The 23,802-nt window shown below is 50.8% G+C and overlaps 1 protein-coding gene across 21 annotated transcripts in view; it reads left to right on the top strand.

The window, feature by feature from the left end:
- Positions 1–11,592, top strand: part of MEF2D (myocyte enhancer factor 2D) — a 48,388-nt gene extending 36,796 nt beyond the window's left edge. For 15 of the 21 annotated variants that reach the window (XM_031606266.2, XM_031606261.2, XM_031606255.2 and 12 more), the window contains 5 exons: positions 2,291–2,481; positions 2,758–2,778; positions 5,284–5,413; positions 7,435–7,651; positions 8,613–11,592. In XM_031606266.2, the coding sequence (XP_031462126.1) occupies positions 2,291–2,481; positions 2,758–2,778; positions 5,284–5,413; positions 7,435–7,651; positions 8,613–8,940 (887 nt within the window). In that variant the 3' untranslated portion in view covers positions 8,941–11,592. The remainder of the gene's footprint in view (positions 1–2,290; positions 2,482–2,757; positions 2,779–5,283; positions 5,414–7,434; positions 7,652–8,612) is intronic. The other 6 variants (XM_090127080.1, XM_031606268.2, XM_031606271.2 and 3 more) reach the window with 4 other exon arrangements.
- Positions 11,593–23,802: the final 12,210 nt, after the last annotated feature.

The following is a 23,802-nucleotide window of genomic DNA, read 5'->3' as shown; positions in this document are numbered from 1 at the left end:
ATAACATAATTTCCTTTCAACCCAACACATTTGGTGAATGGAGAAGTGCTAAGGAGGGTTTGGCAGTGAGAGGCTTTGCCGGAGATACCCCAGGCTAGCCTCTCCGCAACGTTCCATCAGAGATAGAGGGAGGTGATGTGCTTTGTGGAGCTGAGATTCATCCTTGCTCTTTGGGAAAGCTATAAACCAAGGAGCTTTGGCTTTTGGCAGGCAAAAGAGGACCTGATTTGGGCAGCCGTGGCTTTAGCACCCCGAGCTGAAAACCACTCCTCCGCTGACCTCAGCTGAGTTACTTAACACCTGATTCCTCCATGCACTTGGGCTCTGTAAAGGAACTTTACAGCAAGGAAAAAAGCTCATTAAGGCCCCTTTCCACTGCGAGAGCCCCAGCACTAACTCAGTTCAGACCGTGTGGCTTAGCTCCCCGGCTATAAAATGAGCTAATAATGCCTCCTGCCCGTGGCTTGGGTCGGCCAACATGCAGCCTCTGGCACCTGCTGTCCCAGGCAAGCAGAGCCCTGCACCCTGATTGTCCCTTTTGATGCTGGCTTTACCAGGGGCTCACTCTGGAGAAGCCTGGCATTTGGCATTAGCCCCAGCGAAACCCAAACTGGTTCAGAAACAGTTCTGCAGCTCCGCCGTTCCGCTGCCAGCCCGTGTGGGGATGCAGTGGCTTCTGCTAGAAGGGAGGGGGGCTGTGGTGCTGCACCTCCCCACCCTGCTGCCCCCCAAAGCCACCCGCCGCCCCCACGTCAGCTGTTGTGAGCAGCCGTGGCAGCGCGGAGCTTGGCAGAGCTGCTGAATGTCAGCATTGACGTCACCGCAGCACCGCAGCATTCCCCGCGTTCCTGCCGCCGCTCCAGGAAACGGGCGTGAGGAGTGGGGACGGCCAGCCCTGCCTGCCCTCCATCCATGGGGCTCCCTGCCCCAGCACTGGAGCCCAGGGGGCTTCTGAGTACCTAGGGCATCTCGTCCTTCTGTCCTCCTCTTCCTCGCACGCTCTGCTGTATTGAGGTTACCTGCAGCTTCTGAGTCATCAGCCACGGGTGGCTGTGGCCTGGATTCTGCAGTGGTGCAGGCAGTGTGCCTGGCTGCTGCCTGTGCAGCGTGCCATGCAGCACCTTGCATCTGGAGGAAACACCCTGCCCACCCCTGTACTCACTGTGTCCATCAGCCTCCCTGCGTTTGGGCATCTTTACGCTTTTAAGAAGTTGCATTTGTGCATTTTTTCCTGTGCAGAGCAGCATGTAGTTGTTCTGGCTAGGCAGAGCATGGCAGGAATGGGGCAGGTGTTTTACTTCATTAGACACATCCATGCCAACCCCATAGCACTGGTGTCCTGCCCACCCACCCCAACTGCTTCCCAAGGTATGTGGCAGCATACCTTGAATTTGTGGTTGCCATTGGAGCTGCATGCGTGCGCCTTGGTGTTAATGCCATCTTAGCAACGAGATCGTCAAATTTTAACTTTCCTTTAGGCTCTGTTCCCATCTCAGGTTGGGGACAAGATTGTGTTCTCACCAGGTTCATCCCATCCCCAGTGTGCCTGGCCTGGGACGGCAGTGGGCACCTGCCATGGCTGCAGCATTGCCGCTGCCAGCTGAAATGCAGATGTAGAGCAATGGTAGATGTGATTAATAATGCAATCAGCGACCTATTTTTCCTGGTCTAACGTGCAGTGAATATGAGGGCTGAATCCTGGTGATTGCTAAACGCCTTTCTATCTTTGGGGCCTATTCATAAAAATAAAAAAAAAAAGCCCTCATCAGAACAGTAATCTGATCCAATTTATTCCTTTCCTGATGTTCATCAAATCTTTTCCTTTTTAAATTTTTTTTCTTCCTTCCCTTTCTTCTTTTTTTTTTTTTTTTTTTGCCTTCTCTTCTTTGCACATAAAATCCTTAAGTGGGGCAGTGGGAGGAGGAGGAGGGACTCTCAGATCTTCAAAGGGGCAGTGGGATCAGTGCGCCAGGTCTTCCGCTCTGCCCACAGCCCTTTTTGCAGCTCTGCTGCCAAAAAGCACCTTCAAAAGTGAACGTGAGAGTAATTATCTGCCTCGACAGGGCCCTTCTGCCCTGCTACGAGCAGCATGCAGAGGTCGTGCTGAAGGCAGCACTGCAGTGTTGTAGTGGTGCCTGTGGGCTCCTGCAGGCGAGGAGCTGCTCAGTGCATGGGGCTCAGGTCTGCTCAGTGCATGGGGCTTGGGTCTGCATCCCTGCTCTGCACACCCAGGACAGCTTTGCAGGGTTCACCGTCACCATGCATTTACCTTGTGGCTGTTCTCCTGCAGGCAATGGCTACGTGAGTGCTCGTGCCTCCCCTGGTCTCCTTCCTGTCTCCAACGGCAGCACTTTGGGCAAGATCATCCCAGCCAAGTCCCCTCCACCACCACCCCACAGCACGCAGCTCGCCACCAACAGCCGCAAGCCGGACCTGCGCGTCATCACCTCGCAGAGCGGCAAAGGGCTGATGCACCACCTGGTGAGCAGCGCCGCGTGGCACTGCAGGGAGCTTGGCACCAGTGTGGGTTTGGTACAGGCACTGCTTCCCCGCTGTGCCGGTGGGAGCTGGGAGGATTTCCCTTTGTGTTTCCCTTTGCACCGAACCCGTCGTGTGCCCCCAGTTGTGCACGAGTGTCACCGGCGTGCAATGCGTGCCCCATCCCTACGAGCAGCCAGCAAGCGCGGGGTGCGGCGGTGGGTGAGGGCAGCGGGTTAATGGTGCCTCTTGGTTTTCTCCCCATTCCTGTGCGGGCAGACGGAGGATCACTTGGCTCTGGTGAGTGACACTGAGCGCGCATTGTGGTGGGGTTGTGACGTGGGCTGCTTATCCCGTTTGTCCCTGCATCCCATCCTTGGCCAGACAGCCCCTCACTGCCCCCTTCCTAAAGGAGCTAAAAAAAACCCTTGTTTTTAGACAAATCAGAAGGAAGGGCTGAGCTGCAGGCTGTCACACGAGCTGACAGGTGTTTCATCCTCCCTAGGGACTCACCCCATGTGCCTGTGTGCCACACAGCCAACCTGAGCATTGCTGTCCCCATGGGCCTCATGGGGATGGGGAGTAGCACAGGCCCTTTCCTATTTTCCTATGAGGATATTATTTACAGCCTGTTTGAATCCATTGCCTGGCTCATGCGTGCACCAGCCCTTGTTTGTGCACAGGGGCAATTTTCTGTGTTATTTTTATGGCTTTTTTTTTTTTTTTTTTTCCTTTCAGCAAAGTGAACACCACCTTGTTTGTGGCAGTGATTCACCCTTTTCTGTTGCTATTCTGGTTCAGGGCAGATGGGCGACAGGTCAGCGCAGTGAGGAAAGGACGAGAGCCACTGTAGGATGCAGCAAACACAGCCAGGGAAAAGCTTTCCAAAAGCACAGGAGTGAGGCAGGACCTCTCACAGCCTGCAAGGAGATACTTGGCCAAGGCCAGGACTGGCTGAGGCTTTTGCAGACTTGAATTCTGCTCCTCTCCATGCCCTACAAACCTCCCTTCCCTACCCAAATTCCCGGCAGCACTGTGCCTCAGTTTCCCCACCTGCAGCCTCCAAACAGCCAGCTCCTCCACTTCACCCTTCTGTCTGCCGCAGGGCATTGCCTGGAGGAGCAGCTCGCTTTAGGCAAAAATCAGCCAGGTTAGCATGAATAGTTTTAATTGGAGCTGCCAGGCTGACTCTGCCAGTAGCAAAATGTAGTCCTTGCCCAACCGCAGCTGGCAGTGAGGTGACAGAATCCAGGAGAGGCACAGGGAGCTTGGCACAGCTCTGCAGGTGGGGGCCATCTGCCCACAGCTCTGCAGGCTCAGTGCTGCAGTCGCCCACCTCTCTGCATCCTCTCCCTGCGTGTTGCTACCAGCTCTTATCCTAGCTCTCCTTTCCCTGGGATGTCACTCACCTGCTCTTCCCAGGATGCTCCCAGCCACCCCAGTGTAAGCCATGGTGCTACTTTTAGTGGGATCAGGAAGGTGATACCGCTCCATGTTTCTGCATGGGCTGTTTCCCATTGGAAGCATAGGGCAGAATCTGCTCCACCAGTGCACGACCATGTCACCTGGGAGCATGCCTGCATGGTTTTGTAACAAGCCCAAGTGGCAGCTTGCGACTCAGGGTATTTTGCAACTTACGTGTGGCATCTTGCACGTCAGCACCTTTTGCCTGCATGGTTCGGGATTAAAGCTAACTGCTGCCTTGCAGCATGGCAAGGCCACACACCTGAGACTGCAGGGGATGAACCCTTGGTGATGGCATTTCCCTTCAGCATCCCTGCCCTATGAGGCGGTGGGCACCCCCTAGGGTGACTGCCAGCAGGATGCAAGCCAGGAAAACCTCTGACAGCCTTAGCTCTTTAGCAATTAGCACCCAGCTAATCACCTTCCTTGGCAGCATGTGGGTGCTGCATACCCTTCTAGGACAGGGTTAAGGTGCTGAGTGCACCCCAGGAGGATCCTGTGTTATTGCAGACACCCATGCCTGGCGCTAAAACTCCATGGCAGCCCTGGGTGCTCCTGTGGTGCAGGTGTGTCCCAGGGGATGCAGCAGCCTCGTGCCAGGCATGCTGGGAGCTGGGCATTGCCCCAGGCTTCACGGGGTGACGTGTGCCGGGGTGCTGCAGATTAGAGGCAAGCCTCTTGAGTCTGATTTAAATCAGATCAGCAGGGGCAGCCCAGATTATCTGCCTTGTAAACAGGGCTGAAGCTGACCCGTAGATCTGCCCACGTAACTGCCTGAAGAGCCATGGGGAGAGGCTGGCATGCACCCAGATGAGTGCAGGATTTTTCCACCAGGGACCCTGCTAATGCCTGAGTCACCCCAACCTCGTGAGGGCAGCAACCTCAGGAGCCGCTGAGAACTGGTTTCTAGGATGCCACAGCACCTTTACAATCCTCAGAGTTGTGCCTCATGTCTGCATCTTGTGTTGGAGGCCAGGGGCTCACCAGTTCTGCAGGAGGAGCAGCCCTGTGCAGCACCAGGCACTGATTTTGTACAGTGATTTTCTCCCAGTGCAGTGAAGGCAATCACATGCATCCTCTGGGAAATAGTAGCTGGTTTTGTTTTAGCATAGGCAGGGGGCTGTAAGGATTTGTGCCTTACAAACAGGCATCTCGCTGCTGCAGCACAGAGATGCCCTCCATGCAGACAACCCCCAGCCCTGAGCAGGAAAGTGATCCAGGGGCAGTGCTCCCTGAGCTGCCTATGAGCTTCACAGAGGTCATGGGTATCTGTAACCTGCTGGGGTTTGGGGCTTAGGGTGCAGCGTGCCGCCTTGTAACAGCCTTCATTTGCTTCCCCAGCAGAACACACAGCGGTTAGGTGTCTCCCAAGCGACTCACTCTCTAACCACGCCGGTTGTTTCTGTGGCCACCCCGAGCCTGCTGACACAGGGGCTGCCGTTCTCTGCCATGCCGACTGCATACAACACAGGTGAGGGCACTGCGACCGCACCACGGTGGAAGATGTGCCACCTCCTGCACATCACATGCCCTGCACTCCCTGAATGGCTGCAGAGCGTCTCGTGCAGCTCACCGCTGCCAGATGTGGTCAAAGCCAAGAGTTTCACGAGATGAAAACAAAGGGGAAACTCATTATATTAAGAATGGGAACTCGCTGTTGTATCCAGAAAGGCTGTGAGGGCATGGTTCTCATGCCGTAGCCCATTACATGGTGTTGGCAGCATGAAGATGCTTTTAAGTGGATGTTAATTGCAGCTACGCCCATCTCAAGGCTCTCTCGAAAGCTGGAAGTGGTGTTGTAATAGAGGCTTAATGAAAATGAGCGTCAGGGACCCAAAAGTTCAGAAAGAATGCAGACTGTCCTGCTTGTAGGGCTGGTGAGGTGTGTGCTAGCCCAAGGCAACTCCAGCAAAGGGGCTGTTCACCTGCAGCCTACCCAACCCCCCGGGGGCACTGGGGAGTGATGCGGGGATGTTTTCCCGCATCACTCACTTTGGTGTTTGCTCAGAGAAAAATTGGAAAAAATGCAGAAAGCTGCTCGTCTGGAAGAACCCAGGATAGGCGTGCTGGGAACTCCCTCACATAATTAGTAGGTGTAGCCCAGGAGATGCCTGTTTGACTCCTCTCCCTGTGTGGAAGTCGGTGCGGGCCACCAATGAGTCTGGGTGTTGCTAAAGTCCCCAAAATAGGTTTTAATTGGGCCTTGTACTGCTACAAGTCTTGGTGGGGGGTTGGGGGGAGAGAGCTGGTTGTTATCTTTTGGTATTTATTTTCCTCCTGCAGCTTGGCCGCAGGCAGAGAAGCCATTCCCACCCGGGCGCCTGTGGCTGGGATGTCTGAATGCCACAGGGCTGGCAGGGCTCACATTGCTATGGGGTGCAGATGTCTGCACCAAACCCAAGCCCTGGGTGCTGCTCCTTGTTCCTCCCACTTCTAACCTAGGGATATCTCCCCGTGGGGCTGCTGAGGTTACAGGAGCGGCATGCCCTCCCTTGTGCTGCTCAGGGTTGTCAGACCTGGGGGTGTTTGCAGAAGTGGAAGGACCAGTGCTAGTGGGAATTGATACACGGGGTGAGAATGGGGCTGCTGCTGTGCAGGGAGTGCCTGCCATCAGCCTGCCAACATTACTTGCTGCCTTGCAGCCTCCTTTGTGTGCTGCTGTTGCTGGGGTGGGGAAGCTGAAACCACAGGCGCCCAAAATGACAGAGGCAGTGGGGAGGAGTGGGATGAGGGCAGATCAGCATCGAGCATCTGCATCCCTATCAGATGCAGACGTGGCTCTGAGGAAAGGGCTGATCAAAGCTTTGGCCATCTCATGGAAGAGCAGCTTCCTTCCCTGTACTACATAGCTGAGGAGTTGCCACCTTGGCAACTTGCAGAGTGTTGGGCTGGGTCCTCCTGCTGGGCAGTACAGCTCCTTGCAGTGGGTCCTGCTTCGAGGCAGGCTCCTTGCATCTTTGCTTCCTCCATCCCCTGGGCTCCTATGGGCAGGGAGCGCCATCTGCTGATGCTCAGAAGCCAGTTGTAGTTGTGCAGAAATGGGACTGGGATGCACAGAGTGAGTGGCCCTCCTGCCCCCCTGCTCCTTATGGCCCTGTGGGCAGATGAGAGGCGCACAGGGGGATTTGGCACTGCACCCTCTCTGCCAGCTGCTCAGACTGGCTGTAGGGTGGATACGCAGACTGTAAGGCACTGAATCTGTCACCTTTGCCTCTGTGTGTGCATTTGCACATGTATGTCCGTGGTTGTGTGGTACTGGAGAGAACCAAGGGCACTGCAGTGTTTATATTTTGGACAGTAAAAGCCCTGAAGCTGGAAGAGGTCACCTCCCATGAGCAGCACCTCTATGAAACTGCTGAGTCCCTGAGCTATTCCCCAGAAAGGCACAGCTCTGTTGTACCTCTTAAGTGGGTCTCTATCTTCCTGCAGTGCTCAGGGCTGGATCAGAGAAGCCTTGACATTGAAATGACTGAAGGGCTCCTTCCCTTCCAGATTATCAGCTGACAAGTGCTGAGTTATCTTCACTGCCAGCATTCAGCTCACCTGGTGGGTTGTCCCTTGGCAACATCTCTGCCTGGCAGCAGCAGCAGCAGCAACAACAGCAACAGCAGCAGCAGCAGCAGCAACAACAGCAACAGCAGCAGCAACAACAACAACAGCAGCAGCAGCAGCAGCAGCACCTGGTTCCTGTATCACTAGGAAATTTAATGTAAGTGAAATGAGCTCCAGGGCCACTCAGTTGATGTTACAAATGGTAATAAAATTATGCAGAGGGAACTGGGCACTGCTACCCCAGAGGTGACTGGGAATCCCCAGGCAAGGTCAGGGCTGGGTGCTGCTTTCTGAGAGCCATGGCTTGGAGCTGGCTGCCCACGTGCAGCAGGAGCGTTGCTCCCTTCTGACACAGGAGAGGAAGAGGGCATGGAATAGGCATAGCAGATAAGGGAACTGCTAATAGTGATCCTGCCAGTGTAGGGAAAGTTATTTGTAACATGGGAAATGAATTGCTTTACTCCAAGAAAAAACATCCATGCAGACTCCTGCTGGAGCAGGTATTCTAAAATGGAGCTGGAAATAAAGCATCCCCACTCACAGAGCTTTCTCACAGTATTGCAGTCAAAATAAAGATTAAAGCAACTGCCCTTGGTTGCACTGCAGAACAGACTGCGGAACAGAAAGAAGTAAGGACTGAAAAAACAAGGGAGTTCAGTGGGAGCCCCAAAGCCTCCACGGGAGAAAGCTGCTTGCACCTGCCTCTAGCACAAGTTGCTCAGAGCAGGTTGTGCATTGCCCAGCAGGAGCTCCAGGGCGTGCTCCATCCTGTTGTCAGGAGCTCAAGAGCTCTGCAGTGCCCAGACAGCCCCATGCTCTAATGGTTTTGTACAACCATTGGTGAGTCTGAGCACTGCTGAATGCTCTTTGCCTTTAGGGTGCTGTGCTCGGGCGCTGCTCTGGGCTCCAGATGGGGATGCTCCAGATGGGCATCCAGGTGGGGATGAGGTTGGCAGGATCAGGTCCTGGCCTGGCAGGGATGTCGTGGTCACACTGAAGTGTGGGTGATGAATTCTGTAGATGGGCAAAGGGCTGCTGGAACGATGAGTAATGAGAGGCTTCCCATTGTCTCCTCCTCACCTTCCTCCCCTTCCTCCCCTGCTCCCGTGGATGCTCAGACAAGGAAGCCACTTGTCACATACCACCACTTTGACTGTCAACACCAACCCCAACATCAGCATCAAGTCGGAGCCCGTCTCACCCAACCGGGAGCGAAACACTGCCACCCCACTCAGCACCTTCCCCCACCAGCCCCGCCACGAGCCCACCGGCCGCTCGCCTGTCGACAGCCTCAGCAGCAACACCAGCTCCTACGAGGGCAGTGAGCGAGATGATCCCACTCGCACCGACTTCAGCTCCTCCCTGGGGCTGCTGCGCCCTGGTGGTGAGGCCGAGGGGGAGAGCCCTTCAGTGAAACGCATGCGGTTGGATACCTGGGTCACATAACAGGTCCCCATCATCCCCGAGAGTGCCGCTGGCTTACAGCGGGGAGGGGAGGGAGGGAGGATTCTGGGGACAAAACGGGTTTTAGGGGTTGGGGTGGGGAGATTATCATAAACTGCCTGAGAAATAGCTTTAGGATTTTGTAGGCATTCATTCTAGCACAACGGGCGATGCACGCAGTTCGTACAGCTGGGAGCTGTGAGTTCCAGGGTGGATGGCATGGAAGTCAAAGGGAGAGGGATTGGAGCTGGGGGCTGTGGGGCTGCGCTGGAGTAGCGATGCAGGCGCTGAGCATCCCTGAGGGCTACCCTACAGCCTGGGCAGGAGGGGATGGTTCAGTCTCATGGAACAAGGCTGTGTGCTGCAGCATTGCTTGGAGGTGTGGGAGGAACGTGAGACAGGTTTAAGGCTTGATCGTTGCTGTTTGGGTGAGAGGTGGTTGTGGACATCATCATCCTTCCCTGCAGAGAAGGGGGCACCACTGCTACTGGCCACAGTCATCCAAAACCTGCAGCCACCTCTGCTGAGGTCCCCCTGAGTCCTGCAGGGTGCTTGGCTGTGGCAGGGCTGCTTTGGGAGAAACGGTCATTTTACCAAAAAAAATGTTCAAGTGTGTTTAAAATGCATTCCCTGTTCTGTATGGGTCAAAGCTTTAAGTTAGAAGCTAGGAGTAAATCGCTGTTATTTAGGGATTGCCACTGAAATAACATCCTTAGGGATTTTGCCTGAAAGCCTCGGAAGGAGTGAGCTGAACTGTGCAGGATCTCTGCAGCAGCCTCAGCCACCTGGTTCAGTGGAAGGAAAAAGGGCACGAGGGAAGCAGGGGAAGTTCTGGAGCTGTTTTGTGGTGCCGTTTCTGCCCCTGTCTCTGCTCAGGACTGTGAGGACAGTCCTCTGGCCACACCATTCCTCTCCACTGAAGCTTGTGGTTGCAGAATGGCACAGAACCTGCCCCAACACCTAAACTCATCCTGCTTCAGGGCCACAGGAGGTCCCTGGAGGATGGGGGCTATGCATCTGTCTCCTCCCAGAGATTTCGGCAGAATTAGGGGGGTTCCAGCCCAACCTGTTGCAGTGGGGCAGATTGTAATGAAATGAATGTGGGCAAGTTAAGGCGAGCAGTCAGAGGAAGGCCTCCAAAAATTCAGATGGGAGTGAATGGTGATGGCTGTGGAGAGGCAGCACAGAGCCAACGCAGCCCCACATCCCTGTGCAGAGCTGAAAGAGGTGTGCTGGCGGTGATCTCCTGCTGAAGTCCTTTGAAAAGTCCCATTTGCCACCATTTATCTAAAGGCTGATTTAATTCTGAATGCAAAATGTTGGCGTTCCATTCCTATTGCAGCATGCGGGGGGACCCATGTGGGCAGATTCTGTGCCGTGTACCCCAATCCTTCTCTCTCCATCTCAAACCCTGCACGGTGTGCACCAGGCTTCTTGTCCACACCGAGGTGACGTGGATCTGTCCCCACGTCCCAGCTCCGTCCCTCTGTCCCAGCTCTGTCCCTGTGTCCATCCAGGAAGCAGCCACACCACCAGCACCCAGCGGCCCTGCGTGCATTGGACCCACACGGCAGCTCTTTGCACGGCCTCGCTTTGGAAATTAGGTGGGATTGACGATGTCTCATCGCTCTCATTTTCTTTTCTTTTTCCTGACCGTCCTGCAAGAAAAATAACGCCGCAACCAAACGTTTTCCAGCCCCGCAAAGGTGTGGGAGGGCAGCAGCGCGGCGCTTGGAGGGCGATGGAACATTTCTGCTCATTGACTTCATGCCCTGACTTCACATCTCAGAGAGCCAGAAAAAAAGGAAAAAAATACAAAAACAAACAAACAAACAAAAAAAAAACAACCATAAAGCATCACTGCTTTCAGCCATGCGGAGTTGGGCTGCTTGGTGTGCACCAATCCATGCCATGCTGCACCAAGCCGTGCCAAACCGGAGCGCATCCGCAGCAGCGCAGTGCCAGGACTCCACAGTTCAACATTGACACATTGGGTTGGCACATTGGGATTCTCTCCATCCCATCATGAGCTCGGGGTGTCATCATTATGCCCAGGTCATTAATTCCCCATAAGAGTCCAAGAAACTCCTCCTAATTTTCAAAAGACAACGAGAAACGACAATCTTAAGAAACCAACACCCTCCTTCGTGCTTCTATAAATCCGTTCGGATCTTTGCGGTTTTTTTTCTCGTGCTCATCTGTACTGTTGACAGTTACAATTGTGTATAATTTTTTTTTTTTTTTTAATTTGGAATTTTTGCGTTGTATAGGGTTTAGTTTGAATATATATATATATATTTTCCCATTTTTTTTAAAAAGGGGTGTTGCAAAAAACAAAAAAATACAAAAAAAATTGCACGGTTGAAATGACAATAGTTAAAATGCTGCAGTTTTTAGAGATGTGGAAGCAAAATGGAGCTTATTTATTCTCAAAGGCTATAAAATGCATGAAGAAAAAACATTTACAAAAAAAAAAAAACTGAGCAAAGCATAGCGTTACGAATTGAGGATGGTGACGACGATGGCGACAAAAAAAAAATACAAAAAAAAAAACAAAAACAAACAAACAAAAAAACCAACCAGCTAATATATTGTGTTTGGGCTATAGTTTGCTTTTGTTTTTAATGGTTCCTTTTTTTTTTTTTTTTTTTTTTTTGAGAATGAAATACAATTGTGTATATTTTCCTATGAGAAGTACGCACTGATATGTTTCAGAAATGCTATCGTTGCTTTACTGAAAGCGTGGTTGCTTCACCAAAGCCTGGTTCTGATCTGTACCCCCATATCCCCCCCATATCCCCCTCCCTCCCTCCCTACCCCCCCCCCGCTGACCCCACGTTCCCCCCCCATGTGCTCCCATGGCACAGTGGAATATGGGTGGGGGGCACTGGGGGTGTGGGGTGGCGGGCAGCCCTTGGTTGGGCACTGTGTGCTGTGAGGAGCAGCATTGCTCTGCTCTCAGCCCCATAGAGGGGGGATGCTGTCCATGTGCCCCCCTGGGACCTCCAGCACTGGGGAGGATGCTGAGTGCAGGAGGATGGAGGTGAGGAGGTGGGAGGGGAATGCTTTCTCCCCCCTTTTTGCTCCTCCTTCTCATGAAGCTCCCTGCCAAGCAGGGATGTGGCCCAGGGCTCTCCAACCCCCAAACTGACAACACCCCATCACCATCCACCTCTCCCTAGGGGGCTCTGTGGGCTCCTTTCAACCGAAGGTTTCCTCATGTTCCTCTTTCCCATCTTTACACCCCATTCCCTCTTTCCTCCCTTTTCCCCACCTCGCTGTTTCACTTCATTCTTTTTGGACACAGACCCAAACACAAGCGTTGCGTTCTCACTACCTCCGTACCCGTCCCACAAACCAGAAGCCATGCTGGGTCAGGAGGGCCCTCTCCTGCTGTGCTTTCCTTTCCCCTTCCCCTCTCTGATCTCCCTGGTAGTATTTTACCCCTGGCTACTGTATCTGTAAATAGCGAGCTTCACTATGTCAGCAATGCTAACAGTACAGAAAACTGTTTTTTGGGGGTTTCTTTTTTGTTGTTGTTGTATTGATATGAAATGAGATTCTATTTTTGTCAGAGTATATTGTAATAATACTGACCTTGGGCATGGCCGAGCTGTGCAGCTGCTTTGTTCCACCCCGGCTCTCCTTGCACCCTGTAAAGGTTTTGGGTTCTGCTGCAGGGAACGTCCAGAGATGCCAACTGGGAGCAGAAACCCATGGGAACTTCTTGGCCCCATTCTCTGAGATCCATGCGGGGCGGCGGAGAGAGGAAATTTTGGTTTGGATTGAGGGTGAAATTTCACAGCAACCCTGGCTGGACCTGGCAGTGTGGCTCCTTGCAGGCAGTTTGCAGGCAAATAGGACCTGAAATCAGAAGAGGGAGGGGGGGGGGGAGGTGAGGGGAAGGGGGTACAGCGGCTGTGCCGCAGCAGTTTCCCTTCAGTCCCTGGGTGCTTTTAGCATCGTGTGTTCATTCTTCCCCATCCCCTTTGTTCCCCCCCGAACCCTAGCTAGCTCTTATCCCAGCCCTGACCCTAAACCTTACCCTAAGCCTAAGCCTAACCCTATAATCCTAACCTTAACCCTACCCTAACCCTGTAACCCTTACCCTCTAGCCCTATAACCCTTACCCTTACCCTAGCCCTAACCCTATAATCTTTACTCTCACCCTAACCCTATAACCCTTGTCCTCTAGCTCTATAACCCTATAACCCTTACCCTAACCCTAATCCTATAATCCTTACCCTCACCGTAACCCTATAACCCTTACCCTATAACCCTATAACCCTTACCCTAGCCCTAATCCTATAACCCTTACCCTCACCCTAACTCTATAACACTTACCTTTACCCTAACCCTGTAACCCTAACCCTATAACGCATATCCTTAACCCTATAACCGTCACCCTATAACCCTTACCCTTACCCTAAGCCTAGCCCTATAACTCTTACCTTTACCCTAACCCTATAACCTTAACCCTCACCCTATACTCCTTACCCTAACCCTTTAACCCTTACCTTTTCCCTAACCCTATAAGCCTCACCCCAACCCACAGCCCCAGCATTGCAGGTAGGCAGTAGCATACTGTGGGGTGCCTGCAACAACTTTGTAAGCTAGAACAAACCCTTTAAATGATGCACTAAGGAATAAAAACACCACCCCCCCCCCCATCAGAGATAGGCAGCACTCAGTGGGGTGTCCATCCTTGCTGCTGCCTTCCCGGGGTGCTGCATGGTGGGAGCAGAGCAGGGCGTGCATTTCACACACACACACCCCCCCCCGATTCCCCCCCTCTGCAGTTTTATTTATTGTTCTGAGAATCAATTAAAGAAAAAAAGAAGAAAAAAAGAAAGGGAAAAAAAAAAAAAAAAAAAAAAAGATAAACTGTGTATCTATAAATATATATATATATATATTTTTAACCTCTTTTTTTTTGTTTTTTTTTTTTTTTGTTGTTGTTGTTGTTTTTTCCTTTCCTTCCCCCCCCCCAATGCTCCTCCACCTCTGTTTGTGTGTATGTGTGAGTCCGGGGGGGGGGGAGGGGGGTTCTGCACCATGGATGGCAGAGGGGACATGGGATGGGAACACAGTGGGGACAGAGGTTCCACTCCCACCCCCACCAGTGGGTTTTGGGGGGGGGGGGGTCTGGGCAGGAAGCAACAAAAAAGCTTCAACGTGGTGAGAGAAGGCGGGGTGGGGGGAGGGAGGGGGGGTGTGAAAATTATTGAGCTGGAATCTGTGATAACCTCCATCTTTCTCTAAGAGTTTGCACCCTCAGGTCCAGCTAAGGACACCCTGAGCCCTGGGAACCCCCACCCCTCCTGTCGTCGTCGTCCCCCCCTCACCCCCATCCCCACCTGCACTCCTGACAATCAGTGGCTCCTTCCCAGGAACTGCAGCACGTGGTTGAGACGTCCGATTTGTTTTCTCAATATTCCTTCTTTTTTTTTTTTTTTTTTTTTTTTGTGCTGTATGGTGAGGCGTTACGATATATTCCACAACAAGGGAAAGAAAAAAAAAAATGCTAATAATAATAATAATAATAATAATGACCGTTAAAAATTCTTATGAATTTTGTTTGGAAAACTCTTTCACTATATTTGTTGTAAAGAGGTTTACTATTAAAAAGGAGAAAACAAACAAAAAAAAATTAAAAAAAAAAAAAAAAAACAAGTTTCTGATAACTTTCTGCACCTCTGGCTCTTCATTTCTCCTTCCTCTTTCTTTTCCCCCCTCCCTGTTGGGTACAGGGCGGGATGTATCTGCTCCCTATGTCACTGGTGTCACTGATGGGGGGTGACACTGTTGTCCCCTTGAGTGCCTCATTAGATGGGTTGCTGTCCTCTGGCACTGATATACGTTGGGGATATATGTAAGATGTGGCACCAAACTGAGATACTGCATAAAATAAGGCAGGATGATGTAAGCTGGAGCCGAAATGACTTCCTGGCTTCCCAAATTGGATTGCTTAAGGAAGGTATCCAGAGGGGTGGTGTCTGTAGTGGCTCTGTGCATCCTTGCTGGTTGCGTTATGCAGTGTTGGAGTTGTATCTTTAAATGTGAAAGGCTGAGGGTAGTGAGAGTGAGGCTGAGGAGAAAAACACCATCATCCTCAAAAGAAAAGGAGCGACTGACATAGGTTGGATGTTCAGCAATAGGGAATAGTGCATCATTTGAGTACAAAGATATTAGCAAAAGGAATCTGCGAGTGACAGTTCCAAAACTGTCCATTTCAGCTTTAGAGGGTGAACTCAATTGCTTTCCTCAATCATTTTCCCCATCACCGGGGACATCATAGAATACTTTTGCACCCAGTAGGTGCAAGGGCATCTTCCTCAGATTCCACATATATTGTTTGAGAAGTGATTCCCTGTGGCCTAAGGAGCAATGGACATCTTCCAAACTGGGGAAAAGCAGCTGAATGTGAGCAAAGGTCTGAGTGATTAAGCTGGTGGTGGAAGATGGGGAGGAAGTAGATGAGCACTCGACCTCCCTCGGTACCACTGGGGTACCCATGGCCAATGGGATATTAGCAAATGCTTTCACGTATTACTCAGACCTTTGCTCACGTTCAGCTGCTTTTCCCCAGTTTGGAAGATGTCCATTGCTCCTTAGGCCACAAGGAGCCTCTTTTCAAACAATGTATGCTGTATCTGAGGAAGATGTCCTTGCACCTCTTGGATGCAAAAGTATTCTATGAAGTCTCTGGTGCAAAATGATGGATGAAAGCAACTGAGTTCACCTACTAAAGCTGAAATGGAACGTTTTGGAACCATCACTCATGGATTCCTTTTACTAAGCAGTTATACAGGTTCTCAAACCAGTGCCCTATTCCCCATTACTAAACATCCAACCTCTATCAGTCCCAGCCCTGAACTGGGAGCAGCGCAGGGGCTCAGAGCTTTTCCCCCTGCGGGGCTGGCGCTGATTTTCACCCCAAACTGGCATTTCGGAGCAAAGCGAGAGCAAAGTGCAGTGCTCGTCCTCTCCTCGATGTTTTTGATCCTTTTCCCCAAATCCGCTCTTTTCGCAGCTCGGTCGCTGGGTGGCGGCAGAGCGCAGCGAGCGGAGCGGCGGCGATGATTGACAGCTGTCACTCAGCGGTGCCCCGAACGGCTCTGCCCTCTTCTTGCTGCCCCTGGGGAGGCAAAAACAGAGCAGAAATTCCTCGGAAATGAATAAATACGCCCAACCCTGGAGTAAGGCTCCGCTCACAGCTCCCACGATGCCAAGAACATCAGTAGATGAGTCCGGTGCTGATGCGTGCGGCTTGGCTCACATGCAGATGACATTTATTGGTCCTGCTCATACATACTCATACTATTTCCCCCAGAATTTAATGCATACGCTCAATATTTTCTCGAAGTCACCTCTCAGGGCACGCAGTCAGCACTGAGGGTCTTCTCAGTGGTCAACTGGGGGTGGAGGAAGGAAGGCTGATTGTCTGCAACACCCCTAAATTCAGACCCCAGTCTCAGGAGCGCGCTCAGCTCAGCGCTTGCCTCCTGGATGTGATTTCTCTGGTATATCTCAATAGGGTCCATCCATCTCCAGTTTGACTTGATTTTCCTTCTTTATCTTTAACATACGGTTCCTCCAGAAACTGATGCTTGCAGTATTTGAGGTCCTCACTCCACGCACCCATTTTAGAGCAGTTTCAGGGGGGTCCTCCTGCAGCACGAGACCTTGGAGCCGTTGCATGCAGGCAGCTTGCAAGCCCTGAAAATCCCAACCAAATGTTGGTGCTGTGCTGTGCTGCTCCATCCCAATCACACTTTCCAAGCCTGGCTCTGGGAGCTGCAAAAGCATTGCTCCTCCTGACCAGGGTGCAAATAATGAGGGTTTATCAAAAATAGAGTGATAACCATACTTGTGCTGCAGCTCCTTTTTGTGCTCCAGGTGCACAGTGCCATGTCTGCTCTCCAGGTTTGAGGCTGCCACAAGAAGAGGGGGCAGAGGAAATCCTTTGCCTTCAATCATTCATCTGATGGGCTGGAAAGGACTGGGGGGGGGGCGTTCTCAAGTGCACCCCTAGGTTTTGGTAAGTGAGGGGGTTGGCAGTGGGCCTTGGGCCCTCCCTGCACACTGGGGACCCTCAAGTGTAGCATCCTCCAACTCCAGGTCGCAGTTTCCCAGCGCAAGGTGATGGTTCCTTGCACCCAGGCACTGTTATATGCACCAATCAGCCCTTGCATTTTTGCTCTTGGGGGAAGTAATTCAGTGAGCAGCACCTCTGCGTTAAGAGAGCATCTGAACCTTCACCTGCGTGGTTTGCTGCTGCTTGCACACAGCCTCCATCCAGCAGTTCTTTGCAAAGTTTGCATCCCCGGATGATGCACCCTTGCACGGATCGTGCTGCTCAGGTTCTTTTGCAACCCATCCTCCCCAAACACCGACACAGATTTGAACAACAACCAAAAAAACGTGTGCCCTCCCCCCCCCCCCCCCAGAGCAATCTTTCATCACAACATCATTCTGGAGCCCTCAAATCAAAGAAAGAGGAAATTATTCATCAGGAACCTCTGCTCTGCCCCCCCAACCCTCCTTGGTTGAACCCTCAGGGTTGTGCACCCACCCCCCCATTTCCAGCACTGTGCTCACGCAGACCCCTCCCCAGTTAACATCCCCCCCCTCCCCTTGTTTTGCTGCCAATGTGGCACACACAGGGGCGGCAGCAGCTGCAAACATTGCAGCAGAGTTGGCAAAGCGGCTCCAGGAGCAGCGTGGGGGGGTTGGGGGGGAGGAGGAGTGTTGTTATTGTTGTCATCAGCGTTATTATTTGAGCAGCGCTGGGGCCCATGGGCTGATAAATGGGTGACATCCGCATTGTTCTCACCCTGCAGAGGAAGCAGAAACCATTTCTTAGCGCTTTTTGGTCTTTTTCCTTTTTTTTTTTTTCTTTTTTTCCCCCTCCTTTTCCTCTTTTTTTTTTCCTTTATTCTCTTTTTCCTCTCATTTTTCTCTTTTTCCTCTTTTTTTCTCATTTTCCACTTTTTTCCTCTTTCTTCTCTTTTTACTTTTTCCCCACTTTCCCCCCTTTTTCTCTGTTTTTTCCTCTTTTTCTCCTCTTTTTTCTTTTTCATTTCCCCCCCTTTTTTTCTCTTTTACTTTTTTTCCTCTTTTTCCTCTTTTTCCTTCTCTTTTTTCTCTTTTCTTTTGTCTTACTGTTTTTCTCTTTTTCCTTTTTTTTCCTCCTCTTTTTCCCCTCCTTTTCCTCTATTTTTTCTTGTTTTCCTATTTCCTATTTTTTTTCTCTTTTCCACTCTTTTTTCCTTTTTGATCTCTTTTATCTTTTTTTACTTTTTTCTCTTTTTTCTTTTTTCTTCCTCTTTTTTCCCCATTTTCTTCTTTTTCTTCTCTTTTTCCTCTTTTTTTTTCCTCTTTTCTTTCTCTTTTTTCCCTTTTTCTTGTTCTTTTTTTTTTCCTGTCTTTTTTCTCTTTCTCCACTTTCTTCTTCTTTTTCTCTTTTTATTCGTGTTCTTCTCTTCTCCTTTTCTCTCTTTTTCTCCTTTTCCTCTTTTTCTTCTCTTTTCCCTCTTTTTCCTCCTTTTTATTCTTTTCCCTTCATTTTCCTCTTTGTTCCTTTTTTTTCCCTTTTTTTCTTTTTTCTTTTTCCTTTTTATTTTCTCTTTTTCCTCTCCTTTTTCTTACGTTTTTCTTTTTTTCCTCTTTTTGTCTTTTTCTGCTTTTTCTTCTCTTCTTACTCTTTTTTCCCCTTTTTCTTGTCTTTTTTCCTCTTTTTCTTCTCTTCTCCCTCTCTTTTTTTTACCCTTTCCCCATTTCTTCTGTTTTTCCTCTCTCCTTTCTCTTTTTTCCTCTATTTTTATCATTTTTCCTTTCTCTTTTATCCTTTTCTCTCTTTTTCTGTCTTTTCTTTTTCTTCTTTTTTTTTTTCCTTTTTTCATGTCTTTTTTATTTTTCCTCTTTTTTTTCTCTTCTCTTCTTCTTCTCCTCTTTTTTCTTTTTTCTTTTTTCTTTTTTCTTTTTCTTTTTTTCCCCTCTTTTTCCTCTTTTTCTTCTTTTTTCCCTTTTTTTTCCCTCTCTCTTTTTCTTTCTTTTCCTTTTCCCCTTCAATTTCAGGTTCATGCTCCACAGCGCAAACTGGAAAAAAATCCATCTTAAACTCCTAAAATCAGGCAGGTCGAGACCTTTCTGTTAACAATCCTCCACTCCATCCTTGAAATCGAAAGTAGTGAAGGATTTTGCAGAAAATAATGGATCATTTTCCCATTTACCCACGATTCAAGGATTAATAACTAATCCCATCAAAGGACATCTGCTTAGATTGTTCCTTGTCAGTGAAAGTAAATAGAGCCTTTTAGTCTTTAGACCTGAACTCCTCTGAGGTCATTATGCCGAAGGAACCTCCTACCAGTGGCTGCTTTCTCTTTTGCTCCCGCTGTGCCCAACCCTGGAGGGAGAAAGCAAACTTTGCTGGTCCTGAACATAAAGGTTACGTGCTGGAATGGGGCAGGCCTTTACGAGAGGCCAATAAGCTGAGTCCCTGCTGTCCTCTTGGGATGGGTGAGGGCAGGAGATGCAGCTCACACTGCCCTGCTGCTGCTCCACAGGGTGCCCGCAGCCCAAACTCCACTATTTGGGTGATGCTTTGGGTGTTTTCACTCTTGGGGTTAATGAGAGTGTGTGCGGGTTTGGGTGCAGAGGCTCTGAGAATGCAGAAAAATGCAGGGAGGGAAGCACAGAAGCAGGGCTGGAGCAGAGGCACTGGGGGGCACTGAGCCCTGTAGTGGGCAGTGATGTCAGTGCAGGGGCAGGGATTGAGTGTGCAAGACCTGGAGGAGAACAAATTCCTTCCTCCATGCTGGGCTGTGGTTGTGTGGGATGATCCCCAACAAAAGCTGCTTTAAGGGGATGGTTGGGCAGAGTCTTTCTCTGAGGGATGCAGGAGAGGCCCTCCCAGCTAAGCCATAATGTGACCCAGCTGTTGGAGCCTCTGCCTGGGAGCTTCTACTGCAATCAGGAGAGGACATGGGACCACTGGGGGTGACACTGAGGGCACTTGGAGCCAGGCACTCTCTTCCTCTCCTTGTGATGGGGTGGAAAAAGGCAGCGGTTGCACTGAGCCACACATGTGCCATTTCTCATGGGCATTTCACAATATTTGAAATGAGATTTTCCTATCTTTTTTTCCTTATTTCTTCTTTTGCTTTCCCCTCCCTCCAGAACATGGCTGAGCATCTTGTCCGCCAATACCAGCTATGGGTTTTGCACTTGCTTTGGGAAACCTTCCTGGGAGAGAGACGCAGACAGAAAGAAATGCTGCTCAATCCTCTCCTTCATGCATGAAATACAGGAGGAATCCCAATGTGGGGCCCTGACCCCAAACCAATGCCTGCTCTGGGCTATGAAGGGGGCCCTATAGAGGCAGGGGCTTTTAGGCTGTGGCCCCACTGTGCCAACCTCCATGGCTGGTAAGGCAGGCGCTGGCTCAGATGAAGCAAACAATTGCAGCAGAGCCAGTGGGAGTTCAAAAGGAGCGGCGCTGAATAAAATGATGGCAATTTCCCTTATTTTCAGCTGCTTAAAGGTGCACGCTGGGAATGTTTAAATATCCTTGTTATCCCCTCCAATACCTAGGGAACATTATTTTTAACGAGCGGGGCTGTAATCAGGCTGCACTTGTGCCAGGCATCCCTTACAAATAAATGCCGTTCTCCAAAAGGGCCATTCAGATTCCAGGTCCCATCCAAAGCCCTTTTTAAGACTGAAGAAAAGGCACCTGCCCTCCGGAGAGCTCTGGGCAGCTGGATGAGGTGGAGACACTGCGCCCAATTTGATGAGATCAGAGCTCCCTTCAGGCTGGAGAAGGAGCTTCATTTTATTTTTGTCACTCTGCATTTGGGGATGAAGTAGGAATGAGGATAACTCTGCATTCTGGGTTATGGTGGTGTAGTAGAAATGAATTTGTTTTCAGGCTCCCTTCCCCTATGAAGCTCAGCACGGGTGCTTGGAATGCATTTAGCTGTGGTTTGGCCTTTTGGTTGAACTATAGTCTCCATTGCAGGTAGGAAAGCCTTGCTGGGGAGAAGCAGGAAGGAAGCATGAGAATGAGGATGAGGATGTGTCCTTGCCCTTCCATTCTTTGCTGGGATGGAATAGAGCGTGCATTGCTGGAGGCTGCAGTGCAAGGAACAGCTCTGCAAGCCTGCGGATGGCTCTGGAGCATCACAGCTCTGTCCTTCAGTGCACAACTGCTTGCTTGAAAACACTTGCTTTGATTGCAGTTTTACCTGCTGTGATGCTGAAAGGGTGGCATTGCTTGGCCCAGGTGGAGCAAAAATGCCTGCAGAATTCCTACTGCATACAAAGAAAAGGCAATGCATGGGGTGGGTGTTAATGCTCTGTAATTCACCCATCTCCAGACCCTTTTCCCTCTCCCCTAAATCTTCTGAGCTGGTCACACACCCATGCCCCAAATTCTGATGGGATTTCAAACAAAACCTGCATGCTTCTGCCACAGCATCAGCAATGGGAGCTGTTGGAGGCAGCGGTGGGTGCACGGAAAAGAAGAGCACATGGAGCCACATGTGCTTGCGCACGCCTCAGTACGAATACTTAAAAAGCCAAAAAATCGTATTGGAACCATCTGTGGCATTTCTCACAGAGCTCAAAAGTCTCCCAAATGGAGCCTCTCTGAGCTGATAGGCAAAAAAATCGGGATTTTGCCTTAAAAATCCTAGGTTGCTCCATGCCAGGGCCCTGCACACATTCAGCTGGATTGAAATGGAGCTCTGCGCACACACCTTGCGTGCATCCCTGCATTCAACCCCTCCTGAAGCACACAGCCCCTTCGCTGCAGATCTTTGCCCTGTGCAGACCCGAGGGGGGTCTCAGTGCATTGCAAAACCCCCATCGGGATGCAAATATAGGGACAGTCATCAGCTCCACAACGCGCGACGCATTTTGCCGCACAATAAATAAATAAATAAATAGAGCCCAGCGCTGGGTGCGCTTCGGGGCAGAATGGAGACGTCACTTTGTGTTTTGATCGTGTCCTTCTTTTCCATTTTTGTTAAAATACGTATCTACGTTTTGGGTCGTCTCAAAAAGTGCTTTGAAGTCAAGCAGGATAGCTGCACTGTGAGCTCTGCGTGTGGGCTCTGCCGGTGTTGGTGCCTGTAGAGCCTGCGATGCATGGGGCGATGTGGCTCTTCCCATTGCGGGACACAGAAAATTGCTGCGTTCAGGGGCAAAATCCTCTCCGATTATCTGAAATATCCCCCCAGTTCCCGGAATTTGCATTCCCGCATATGCTTTTTTTTTTTTTTTTTTTTTTTTAATAAAATAATAACGTCGAAGCGACCCGGGTTTTTATTAAGGAAATGACGCCCCTTGGAAATGTGCGGACTGCAGATGGACGGCGCTTAAGAAATGTTTGTGAACCCAAACGGATGCAAAACTCTTTGGGATGCGGGAAAAGGAGCTGCTGCGGTGCTTCCCCCCGTGATGGCAGAGGGAAATCCGAGCAATGCGATGAGTTGATTTCGCTCCCCCTCCAATCTCTCCCCCCCCCCCCCCCAAAGACACACAGCCCCGCTCTTAAAAGCACAGCAGCAAAGAAAATAAAGTGAAGCCAAAACAGAGGGTGCGACCGCCGATCCTCGGCTTGAAGGCAAATTTCTGCGATTGATGCTTCGGAGAGAGGAAAACCAAAGAAATCCGCGTTTGGAGAACATGGGGAGGGGAACCGCGGGGCTTCGGGTAGGGGGGGGAAAGGAGGGGGATATTTCGGAAGGAAAACGCTTCTCTCTGTGCTGCGAATTTGCCCGGAGAGATAGAAGGGAGAGATTTCTTTTTCCTCCTTTTTTGAGCGGTGTTTTCCACCTTTCGAAACTCACGGGAAGGTTTGCAGAAAGTAGCGGCTCCGTTCCCCAGTTCTAAATAATAACCGAATCAAAATATACAGTGAAACGCCCGGGATAAAGGAAGGTCCTTCTGCCTATCGCCGTGCGGGATATTTCGCGTTTTGGGGGGGTTGGTAGGTTTTGTCTTTGGTTGTTTTTTTCTTTTTTTTTTTTTTGGGGGGGGAGGGGGGGGGGAAGGGGGGGACATTGACAGTAAATGGAAAATAACAAAGCCACTCAAAGAATCAAATCCTGGCCGTTGAGGAATGGATGAAGGATGGGACATAGGAATGCGGCAAGCAGAGACCCGCACGGAGGTGGGCAAAGCGACTCAGACACCGAGCTTCAAATTCAACCACTGGAAGGGTTTTCCCCAATTTAAGCAATAATTATCCCCCCGCCAGCTCCTCAATTGCTTCGCTCCGTGCGGCCGCGCCTGGCACAGGATCGGGGCAGGGGGGGTCAGGACTCGGTGCCCCCTCCCGAAACCCCGCAGGATGCTGTGCTATGTGGGGGGGTTTATCATTTCAGCCGGCTTGAAAACCCCGCTCAGGGGTGGAAAAATCGATTCCTGCTTTCATTCCCTCGCTCTCACGTTGAGGGTTGGGGCTGTCGGTGTTCCGAAAGCAAACATGGAAATAAAAATATAAAGCCGATGTAGGGGAAGGAAAGAGGAGTTCGGTCCAACAGATACGCCAACGGGCAAAGCTTTTCTTGGAGAGACCGAGAGAGGGTTTAGAGGAAGGGGAAAAACGAAGTCATTCCGAGAGGACGGGAGGGGGAAGAGCGGAGCCGCTGTAATTTCATGGAGGGCTGCCAATGCTCCCCCCACAACATCAAGCCCCCCTTCTCTCCCCCAGCACCACCTGCGTTCATCGCTGCTTTGCAAGCGAAAAAAAAAACAAAACCAACCCCAAAAACCGAACGGCGGTGCTCAGAAATCCGCGTGTAACTCGCAAAGCAACGAGGGGAAACTCGCGTGCGCCGGGAAATCACTGCT

The sequence above is a fragment of the Phasianus colchicus genome, chromosome 30 (assembly GCF_987193195.1).
Source record: "Phasianus colchicus chromosome 30, bPhaCol1.hap1.1, whole genome shotgun sequence".
Classification (NCBI taxonomy): Eukaryota; Metazoa; Chordata; class Aves; order Galliformes; family Phasianidae; genus Phasianus; species Phasianus colchicus.
The sequence above is the reverse complement of the archived record's forward strand: the minus strand, read 5'-3'. Positions and strand labels throughout refer to the sequence as shown.